The sequence below is a fragment of the Suricata suricatta genome, chromosome 1 (genome assembly GCF_006229205.1).
Source record: "Suricata suricatta isolate VVHF042 chromosome 1, meerkat_22Aug2017_6uvM2_HiC, whole genome shotgun sequence".
NCBI classification, from domain to species: domain Eukaryota; kingdom Metazoa; phylum Chordata; class Mammalia; order Carnivora; family Herpestidae; genus Suricata; species Suricata suricatta.
The window spans coordinates 133,528,528-133,540,397 of record NC_043700.1 but is presented as its reverse complement, the minus strand read 5'-3'; the positions used below and the strand labels follow the sequence as shown (position 1 = coordinate 133,540,397).

Here is an 11,870-nt window from a genome sequence, read left to right as displayed (position 1 = left end):
GTTGTTTTTAAAATACAAGCACTTTCTGACCTTTCCCTCCCGGCCTCTGAGCCCCACCCCGACTTGGCAGGATACAAGCCCACGTCCTCTTCCTCAGTTTTCCCCTTCGGATTATTTACAGGATGCCTACAGATACGGTACAAACTAGTATGAAATTAACGAGAGTTTGCATTTCCAGACACGCTCCGTGGTTAGACAAACCCACCACGCCAATTCTGAAGACCGGTTCAAAGTTAAGGTGACTCAGAGGCACTTGCATCCGTAACTGCAGAAACAGGCTTCTCGCCGGCTGGGCTGGGCTCGCAGACTCTGTCCTCAACAGTGCTGGGGGCCTTGGGAGAGGGAGACGTCACATCCACAGTGGGCGCGGAGGCAGCGTCTGCCTTTGCAGTGGTCGTGACAGGGTTGGAAGGTGGGCTCCCGGTGGCCACCCACCTTTTTTAACAGTACAGACCATTTTACTGGATGACAGAACCCTAAATGGTTAATGTTTGGGTCCTAATGCCAAAGTTGTTACTTTTCCTTTAAGTGTATTGTTCTTTTAAGAAGTATCTTTTAGGTTTTTCTTTGGTAGTAAGCGGCAACTGTTAGGTTTAGCTTAGGTATGGAGTTTGCTTTGTTTTTACTAGTGCCAACAGTTTTGAGCAGTGAGCAAGTTAGGGGCAAACAGAGCTCTTTACATATTGATTTGCTGAGTGCTGGGTCCTCGGCTTTTGGTTCCTTCCTTTTGGGGGTGGCAGGGCGTATGCAAGACACAGCAAGGAAGTAGCAGGCTCCAGCTGTAGAGTCAGCTTCTGCCACAGGACACTTTGACATGTGACTGGAGGGACAACCTCTCTGTATTGTTCATTAAGAAATAAATGGCCAGCAATTGACAAGATGTCGGACTCAGAAGAGGACATGTCTTAATGTGGAACATTATTGTAGCTACTATAGAAAGTAAGGAGAAAAAAAGATTCTTCTTATTGAGAAGCCTGGAGTTGAGGGCAATACAAATTATAATACAATAATTCCTACCAAATTTTGAGTGCCTGTGATGTGTCAGATACCAGCCAGATGTGTTGAGCACCATTCATGCATTATTTCATTAAATTCAGTCCTACAAGTTGGATAGTAATATTGCCAATTTGTGTACTTAAAAAACCTCAAGGCTCAGAAAATCTAAATAAATTACTCTATATCATACAGCTAGTAGGTAGTAGGGCTGGGATGGAAATCCAGGCCTCTTTACTGTAGAGCCCATGTTTTTAACCGCAGTTTGGCCCTGGTCCTTTCCTAAAGTCCAGTGAGACCATGTGAACAATAAAAGAAAAGGTGATTTTACAGCAGTAATCACAGACTGGAGCCCCACTGGCCAAATTAAGTGTGTGGATGTCTTTTGTTTGGTCCAAAGAGGTTGGCTTATACGGAAGTTCTTTTCACTATCGTAACTGATTGCTTTTTTAAAGATTAGGAGATAAACATACAAATCCAAGTTTCTGGCTTCATCCAAAAATATCTGCCAGCAAAAGACTGGAGCTGAGGGGTGATCTCTCCCTTTAAAAAGGCCTGCACTTTCCTCTTTACCAATGTCCCCACTGTTTCCCTGTCCCAGGACCAACGCAAGTGGCCATTTATCATGAGGCTTGCACTGCTCCTTTTCTTTTTGTAGCCTCAGAAGGAAAGCAAACTTTTTTTGCATACTCAAGTCTCAATCAAAAAGTTTTTTTATACCTGGCTCATTTCTTTACTTGCATTACTCATCTGCATTTGAGATGGGGACTGTACCCCAAAGCTGAGAGAAAACAGGTGCAGAATTGACTGATTCTATTTCATTGGAAACACACTCAACAGTGGAAGCAGTTCCCTTGTCTTGAGTGCAAGCACGCCTTGAAATCCACTTACCATCTGTAATTTGCCAGCCTGCGATGGCCCTTCATAGACCTTTCCTGCCAAGTGGCTGCTGAGGGCTGCTGAGGGCTGTGGCCACCTTCCCGTTGCCTCCTACTAATAATGCCTCCATCTTTCCTTCTGCTCCCCTAGTGCCCAGCATGCAGTTTGCCAAGGATTTGCTCCTAGTGAAGGAGAAGGAGGGTGTCCTGCAGGTGCCCATCATTCGAAGTGGAGACCTGAGCTATGAGTCCTCAGTGAGGTGCTATACTCAGAGCCATTCAGCTCAGGTCATGGAGGACTTTGAGGAGAGAAGAAATGCAGACTCTTCACGGATTACATTTCTGAAAGGGGAAAAAGTAAGTAGATTCATGATGGCTGAAAGATCAGATTCTCTTTTTCCTTGATGCCTTTATTTGTCCATAATGAAGTCAGTTTGACAAATTCTGATCATCCTGTGAATGCTTTTATTAGTTGATACTCTTTGTAATACTATCATCTGCCCTATGTAGCTGTCTTCTTTGTATCCTTCTTACAACCAAATACATATATCATTGGTTGAGCTAGGAATTTAAAGGATATATAACTGTTTTATAATTTGGCAAAATCAAATGAGTGAGGCTCTTCTTAATTCGCAACTACATTGGAGATGAACACACCATCAATGTTACCTACAGGAGGAAGAGACAATTCTTTAACACCTGGGCCCCTGGCTCAGCGCAACGTATATTCTGGTATAGAACCAATAGCATAGGGGGGCGCCTGGGTGGCTCAGTTGGTTAAGCCTCCGACTTCGGCTCAGGTCAGATCTCACGTTCGTGGGTTCGAGCCCCGCGTCAGGCTCTGTGCTGACAGCTAGCTCAGAGCCTGGAGCCTGCTTCCGGTTCTGTGTCTCCTTCTCTCTCTGCCCCTCCCCCTCTCATGCCCTGTCTCTGTCTATATCCAAAATAAATAAAACATTAAAAAAAAAAAAAAAAGAACCAATAGCATAGGACCAAATAGGCAGACATTGAGTGGATTTGAGTGAGTAGAGTGTTCTCTTCTTAGCAATGTACATGCACATGGGCATAGAAACTCCTGAGAAATTACTATCACTGTGTATGGCTGCATTAGAGTCAAGGGAGCCTGGGTAGCTCAGAGGGTTGAGTATCCAACTCTTGATTTCAGCTCAGGTCACAATCTCACAGTTTGTGGGTTTGAGCCCTGTATTGGATTCTGTACTAATAGCCTGCTTGGGATTCCCTCTCTCCTTCTCCCTCTACCCCTCCCCTGCTTGTGCTCTCTGTCTCTGTCTGTCTCTGTCTCTCAAAATAAATAAATAAACTTAAAAGAAAAGAATCAAAGCCTGCAACCTCAGTATATGTCAAAGTATATATTAAATGAGAATCACCTTTCCCCATTTTTAGATATCAGTTTCAAATGATTGAGTCACTTGTACCTCCTCATTTGTCATTTCAAGACCCTTCTCTTATTATTTTGTTTATTTATTTTATGCCTATTCTCCAACAACATTCTATGCCCCACCTCAGAACTCATCAATCTGTTATGTTTAATGTATATCTCTTGATTTGTATTTGTTCAAACTTGTACTGTGTTTACTCAGTAAGATGGTTTAATATATGTCTAATCACTTATGTGCACATCTAATCTGTTGCTGAGCTAGTGAAAAATATTTCATAATGTGCATTTAGTACATTTTAACCATCCACTCTCAACAATAGACTGTGAGGAGCCTCAGAGATAGCACCCTAACCACCTCCTAACACTGAGCTATCACAAATAATGCTACAATGCATAGCCTCATACATATCCATTTAGAGACCTGAGTGGGAATTCCTTTGGATATACACTCAACAGTAAAATTGCTGGGCCATAGGCCATGTACGTGCTTAATTTGAAAAAAATAGTGTCAGGAAACTTTCCAGGAAGTCACTAGCAGTAGCATGAAGGTTGCTATAATCCTATGTCCTATCCAACACCTAGCATTACTCATCTTTTTAATTTTTTGCTAATCTAATACGTATACAGTTATATCTCATTTTAAATTGCATTCCTCTAGTTACTACCAATTTGTATGCTTGGTAGCTTCTTGGGTTTCCTCTTATGTAACTGTGTTTATCCTTTGTTCCTTATTATAGTTCTGTTGTCTTTTTCTTACCAATTTGCAGTCTTTGTTATATATTCTAAACTCAAACTCCTTGCCAGTTGTAGACATTTTAGATACTGTAAACATATTTTTCCATTCTGTCACTTATCTATTACCTTTGATCACAGTGTTCTTAGTTGAACATAAGTTTTCAGTTTTGGTATAGCCAAATATATCAAATTTTTGCCTTATGATTAGTCCTTTTGAAGTTTAGTATTAGAAGATCTTACCCATTCCAAGTCACTGCAGATTTTTCCTCTGTTCATCTTTGCTACCAAAAAAAAAAAAAAGTTATAGCTTCCTTCTCTGAGATTCTTGGTCTTTTATAGATTCATGATTCATAGCAGCCTGTCTTATATATTTTATGGGAATTTTACTGGTAGCAGGTTGAAACGTGTGTTTAAAAACACACACAAATACTACAGATATAATCTTCAGCTTTGAGTCTACATGTCTGTATTTGTTTTAAGTTCAAAAGAGGATTCTCTGCCGATCCAAGAGACAGTTTATAATTTAATAAGATTATTAAGAAAATACAGTCTAATCATCTATATGTTACCCACATGACAATCTATCATTATTTGTAAGCACACTTTGGGATTTTCATTTTCTCTGGTTTGCTAAGCAATTTGTCTTTGAAACTTGTCCTTCATGATAATGTCCTTTTTAAAAAGATATCCTGAAGAGTCACTACTAAATGTATGCCTTCTATCAAGAAAAAAAGGAACTTCTTCAGGGGCTTATCACCAGGTTAGCAAGCTACCTATACATGTTCACAGGACTTTTTCCATTTAGTGTGACCTCGGAAGTATGAGAGCAAAACTTCTTTATACCCACAGAGCCTTTGCAGTATAGTAGTAGAGTAGATTTAAAATAGTTCAAGTAAAAATAATCCCACTTCATATTACATGACTCTACTATTAAACCCACTGCAGCACCTAAAATGTTTTGGCCTTATTTTCTGTTTTCTTAAGAATACAGTCCTCCATAGAGAATATTCAGTGTGGGAAACACTATTTCTTTTCGTCAAACAGGGATTTAAATTCTCTTCTCAGACTTTCAGGACTCAATAGTTTTCAGATGAGACACCATTTGGCAACCCATTTGAGAGTTCTGCAGCATTGAAAAGTATCTTCAACCTAACAAGAAGCCTTTCTGAGTTCCATGTAAAACTATTCCCGGGGCACCTGGGTGGCTCAGTGGGCTGAGCCTTTGACTTCGACTCAGGTCATGATCTCGCATTCACAAATTCAAGCCCTGCGTGGGGCTCTGTGCTGATAGCTTGGAGCCTGCTTTGGTTTCTGTGTCTCCCTCTCTCTGCCCCTTTCCGGCTCGTTCTCTGTCTCTCTCTGTCTCAAAAATAAATATAAACATTAAGAAAAACCTATTCCACTTTTGCCAAGGGGGTTCAGCTCCTCAGGAAGACCAACCCGTATGTTAAAACCCTATCATCAGAAGCCTACCTTTCGTAACACACACACACTCATTGGTTTGCTCCGGCAAAGCACACAAGTACCCTAGAGGTGCGTTGGAGCGGGTTGTTTTATTGATTTTGTTTTTCATAACATAATTGATCATTCAGAGTAGTTTGGAATGTTTTAATACAACGCTCCATGTGTAGGTATGTCCCAGTCAAGCATGAATTATTAGATTTAAACATTCTATTTTAGAAATGAAATGGTTTGTATCCTTTTGAATTTGTGTTGGTTCTTTGATGCTGCAAAGAAAAAAAATCATTTTCTAGGAAAACCAAGCAAGTTACTGGTTTTTACTGCAAATATTAATCTGTCTTATGACATTGGCTCTAGATGAAGAACTGTACTGTCTCTATCCATGATGACTCCATATTTGAGCCTGAGGAACAATTCAGGGTCTACCTGAGCCATCCTCTTGGAAACCACTGGAGTGGAGCCAGAGTTGGGAAGAATAACATGGCCACCATCACCATATCCAATGATGAAGATGGTAACAGAAGATATTGTCTTTAGTTATTCTTTGGCTAATAGACCCTGAACTGATGTTTTACTAATAATGTAATTATAGGTGTTTTTCTTTAAGATGAAAGTACTATAAAAGTGCCTACTGATAACAGTCTCAGAGTATTTATATACACTGTTCGCAGCAAGTGACCATCCTCTACTGGGTTCCATTAAGTTTATAGGTATTCTTAATCTCATTATTCCCCACCACATTGCCAAGAGATAAGGGATAAATATAGTTACAAGCTAGGACAGAGATGCTAAGGCAAACAGAGAATAAAAACTAAGTTGCTGCAGTTCAGGATCAAGATTGGAAATGCAATCAGTATCAGTTGAATCCAATGAACTAATTTAAACACTGCCACCTTCCAGAAAAGTAAAATGTCTCAGTTTTCTTCTAATTGATTTGGCCTATTAACCTAAAAAATCTTAAATTCTTTAGTCAGATGGCAGCAAAGAATGACCCAGGCACTAGAGAAAACAAAACCAAATCTGTTTCAAATTGGGACATAATTGTTTTATTCAAATAGATATTTTAATGAAGGAATGGAGAATAATATTACAAATAGTAATAGCTGTTTTTATTGAATATCTACTATATACCAAAAACCATGCTAAGCATATTATATTATCTTATTTCATTTTATCCTGACAGTAAGGTAGATGTTATTATCCCTCTATTATAGGCGAAGAAGTTGAATATCAGCAAATTTATATAATTTATGCCCTTAGTTACACAGCTATAAGCAGCAAAACTGATTGTAAACCTTATTTTGTCAGATTCTAGAATCTACATGAGAGTCAGTGAGACTCTCAGGGTTTTGAATATAAAATTGGGGACTAACTTGGACATTGGGTAAAATAAAAAAAGCCAGCCTTGAAGTTGACTTGGTCCTTTACCCAACAAGACTCAGGTTCAGATCCTGAAGTGAGCCTCTCCTGGTCACATAGAAATCTAGAGATTGAGGCTCAAGAGGTAATAAGTGACACTCCTAAGTTTCAAAAGGCATTTATTAAAAACTGCAAAGTTTCAAATGAAGTTTATCTTCTACAATTAAGAAGAATTGACTTCCTGAGAGATAAAAGGAATGAGTAGAGAATATAGACATTTTTCCAAAGTATTATAGTATATTAGAAATAATATAAAATCTGTAATTGCTTTCAATTATCAGATATTTTATCTCACTGTATCCACCACCACCTCCCCCTCCCACTGAGAATATAATGGAAAAGAAGGCACAATTTGAAATTTTTAAAAAACCAACATATTAATCATTTCATAGCAATGAGAATAGCACCTCAAACCAGAGTGTGTTAGGAACCCTTGGATTCTTCATTAAAACTACTTATTGTTAAGTAAATAACCTGTAAGAAGTTAGGAAAAGTTAAGGGTGAGAGACATAAGGGCCCTGGGAGGAAGGACCCAGAAGATCAGAGAAGTAAGATGGACTTGGGAAGTTTAGGTCATGTATAAATGAGATAAATTATAAAGCTTAGAAATGTATCTCTCATAAGTGAAAAAGAGCTGATGCATGCCATTGGTCAGTAAGTATTTACCAAGGGTTCACTCTGTCTCAGTCCTTTGATAAAGTATGTGCATTTAAAAACATTTTATGTGTTGTAATGCCCAGATGGAAACTTGGACATCATGCATTTCAAATTGCTTAAAAATATTTCCCCTACTATACTGTTTTTAATAAGAAACCTGTGAGAGCTCTTGCAGAATCACAAGTAAATTCCTTTTCCAAAGCTTTGCTGAGAGCTAAAAACTGATTTTTATGACCGTAAGCCATTGTGCCTTTGTATTATTTACTAATGTGGAAAACTACCTCTTGTCTTTATAAGGTGTTTTCACAGGAGTGGGAATCCTTTGTGCTTTTCCAACTGGCTCTTGTTTTTCTAATCCTGTTCCTTAGCCCCTACCATTGAGTTTGAAGAAGCTGCATATCAAGTCCGGGAGCCCTCAGGGCCAGATGCCACAGCTGTTCTGAATGTCAAGGTGATCCGAAGAGGGGATCAGAACAGGACGTCCAGGATCCGCTGTAGCACGCGCGATGGGTCTGCCCAGTCTGGGGTGGATTATTACCCGAAGAGCCGAGTCTTAAAGTTCAGTCCTGGTAATTGAATGCCAATCCCAGTCGTGGGTTTTACATAATAGGAGGCAAACATCTTATATTTGAAAAAAAGAGATGAGTAGAAAAATAAAAGAGGAAAACAGTAGTGCTTACTAAGCATGAAATACTTATTACGTACACATTTGATATTATAGGAATCTTTTAAAAAATGGCATTTTTCTGAAAAACAATAAAGGAGGTTCCTTACTTCAGAAGATCCTTGGCATTTTGGCTCATTTAAAAGGATTTTGTTGTTATTGTTAGCCTATAATTTGGTCGAGTTAACAGATGCAGTTGATTTTAAAAGAGTAAACATGATTTCCAGCATCCAACAAACATTGGTACAAACCAGTGTGCTGGGACCTTCAGGGATTACTAAAATCCAGAAGGCACAGTCTCTGTGCTCCAGTGGCTTAATATCTGCTAAGAGACAGGATACCCTCATATGAGATTTCCAAAAAAGGTTTATTATGGAGAGAACTATAGAAATGAGTCAGGGAAGAGAGAGAGATGGGATTCAGGTCACAGCTAGCTGTTTAACTACCTGATATATTAATTTGATGGGAGGAATGAGATGGAGAAGGAGTTGAATTATATGCTAGATTTTGTCACAGAGCTTTCTGGAGTGATATAAGGTGAAAAGACGCGCAGATCCTGACGCCATCTGCGATGTAGCCAGGAGTGAGCAACAGTGGTAGAGTCCTTTTCAGAGATGTCTTGGCGGGCGAAGGGAGGAAGTGACTCCCTCGGAAATGAAGAGGGAGGAGTCTCTGATGTCTCTCATTCTGCTGGAGTTTTAAAGGGCTTTCGGCCTCATCCCACGTGCATCTGGTTAGGGTTTGCTGGAAAGGCAGACACCCTTCTCCCATCTCCACACAAGGACTTTCTTCTGCGCGTCTTTACTTTTTTTCTTTTCTGCATAAGGATCTGGAGAGAAGACAGATCTTGGGAGTAACCTAGCTCAGGCGTTTATAGGAGAGGAAGAAGGAAACCTTACCTACCACCAGGGACGTGTGCACCCTCAGAGAACCATTTTATAGGAAAGGAAGGGAGTTTCTAAGCCTCTCACCCTCCTCATTCCAGGCCGCCAAACCTTTTTGTTATGTCTTTGCGGAGATTACCTGGTAGGAAGCCTCTGAGGTACTGCTTCTCAGGACAGCTCTGAAGGGTGTCTGTGTGCAAGCACTTACCTCCACACAGGAGCTCATGCCTAAGTACAAAGGGGAAAGAAAAAATAAGCAAAAAACCCTCATAACCAGGGTGGAGTGTATTTTGGATCATAGATTTTTATTACTACCAGCTAGTGTCAGGCAGGGGCCGTTAATTCTCATATGGCATTGAATAGTAAATCTGCAATACTGAGCCTCTACCACAGGTGGAATTTGGTCTATAAAATAGATTTCTCACTTGAGATAGGACTAAAGTGATTAGCAGCCCCTGTATTTATAGAAAACCTCTAAAAGGAAAGGGCGTTGTTTAACATGAAGTCTCAGCAGTGCCAGCCTGCACTTTCTTAGTGAGGTTACCTAATGAGAACTTTGCCCTCTTTTTGTTCTGTCCTTGGTGAAGGTGTGGATCACATCTTTTTCAAAGTCGAGATCCTGTCCAATGAAGACCGGGAATGGCATGAATCTTTCTCCCTAGTCCTTGGCCCAGATGACCCAGTGGAAGCAGTTCTTGGTGATGTGACCACTGCCACAGTAACAATTCTAGACCAGGAGGCAGCAGGGAGTCTCATATTGCCAGCGCCACCCATTGTGAGTTGCTTGACCCGAAGGGATTACTACTTTTATACCCTAGTGACTAGTAGATAAGAACTTGAAAGAAGCAGGACTTCTGGTGCTACAATTCTTCATTTTTCTAACACAGTGGTTCTCAACTAGGAGCCGTCTTGTTCCTTCCTTCCCAAACTCCTTCTCTGCACCACCCGGGGACATTTGACAGTATCTAATGACACTTTTGGTTGTCACAACTGTCACACTAGACACTATTAGCATCTAATGGGTAGGAGCCAGGAATGTTGCAAACATCCTACAATACACAGGACAACAACAAAGAATCATTTGGCACAAATTCAGTAGGATCAAGGATGAGAAACCCTGTTCGGACAAAAGAATGAGACCGTGTTGATACCTTAGTGTGATAAACACAGAAAGTACAATACAATTGATCTTCTCATGTCTTTGGTGGGACCTAGAAGAGTGGAGGGAAAAAAATAATGCTACCTCATATCTATTACCCTACGTACTTGCCACACACATAGAGGTAAGTATTTGCAAAAGTGCAGTATCCAGTTTTCCATTTTGGGGGTGTATGTCAGTATGAACACACTGACTTTATGACTAGGAGGAACATGCCTGGAGGCTGCCCGAGGTAATTTCACCGGTAATAATGAGGCAGTCAGAATAAGTCTTCTAACCTCCCCTGGCTAGTCTTATGTAGTAGACGGAACATTCCTAACTGTGTCTTTTATTCAACCATGGAAGAAATACGCTACCTTTATTTACTTTTGTTTTGCCAAATATACTACTGCGTATCATTAACATTTTAATGCAGCTTCATTTATTGTATTTTTTAATGCAACTTTAAACTAGTAACTGTTACTCATGATATAGCTTTAGTGACAGTGTGCATGAAAATAAAAGTATTTTCCACATGAGTGATAGAGTTCTGATTTAGGAATAAGATTAACAAGATACTAAAGAGTCTTCACAGGAAGAAGGAAGATCATTTTCACCATTGATCTGTAGTATCTTTGAGGGATGCCTGACAAAGCATTATGAAAACTTCTGTTATATTTTAAAACATCCCTAGCAGTTAAGGCATCTTGTGGATCTCTGGGAGGGGAGCCCTTGCTCTCTGAGCTTCCCAACACCCAGCCCAAGCTGAAGCTTTGTTGCTCCTTTGCAGGTTGTCACACTTGCTGACTATGACCACGTAGAAGAGGTTACCAAGGAAGGAGTCAAGAAATCCCCCTCCCCAGGCTACCCGCTGGTTTGTGTCACCCCCTGCGACTCTCATTTCCCCAAGTATGCTGCCATGAGGGAGCGCTGCAGCGAGGCTGGCATCAACCAAACATCTGTGCAGTTCAGCTGGGAAGTGGCCACCCCCACAGATGGCAATGGGGCTCGCTCTCCCTTTGAGACCATCACTGACAACACACCATTCACCAGTGTCAACCATATGGTAGGTCTAGGGGTCTGGGCCTGGTTGCATAGGGAGAAAACTGGTGTTTCTCTGTATCACTACAACTCTCTGTCAAATTCCTTAAAGTCCTTGCATGGCATTTGGAATAAAATAAATGAATGAGCAGGTACATAGTATATACACTGGCTTCTTTATTCTTATATATAAGAAGAGGTAATACGGTATAGTAGAAAGAGATCCAAACTGGTAATCAGACAATCTGTTTACTAATCTTGATTCTGCCCACTTTTAGCTATGTGATGTTAATTGGTTACTTAACCTCTCTGGGTCTCCATTTCCTGATCTGCAAAATAATACTTGTTCCTCTTAGCAACTTGACAGGGTCATTGATGAAGCAGATATAAAAGTGATCTATATTTGGTAAAGTAAGTCAAAGATTTTAGGCAGGTACAATTAATGATTACTTCTTCCCCACATCGCTTCAATCATTCAATAAGTAGTAGGATAGAGACTCCTTAAGGACATGGCCCAAGGATTCTACTACAGTTTTATAGCCCAACATGCTCAGTCGTCGAAGGAGCCAGTAGGTTTGGCACAGTTATTAAACAAAGGAGA

General features: G+C 40.3%; 1 protein-coding gene across 1 annotated transcript in view; it reads left to right on the top strand.

Moving 5' to 3' along the window:
• FRAS1 (Fraser extracellular matrix complex subunit 1) overlaps nucleotides 1-11,870 on the top strand; it is a 273,045-nt gene that overhangs the window by 226,170 nt on the left and 35,005 nt on the right. Inside the window, exons 58-62 of the mRNA XM_029951708.1 lie at nucleotides 2,023-2,228; nucleotides 5,824-5,980; nucleotides 7,911-8,111; nucleotides 9,678-9,865; nucleotides 11,019-11,294. Of these exons, the coding sequence (XP_029807568.1) occupies nucleotides 2,023-2,228; nucleotides 5,824-5,980; nucleotides 7,911-8,111; nucleotides 9,678-9,865; nucleotides 11,019-11,294 (1,028 nt within the window). The remainder of the gene's footprint in view (nucleotides 1-2,022; nucleotides 2,229-5,823; nucleotides 5,981-7,910; nucleotides 8,112-9,677; nucleotides 9,866-11,018; nucleotides 11,295-11,870) is intronic.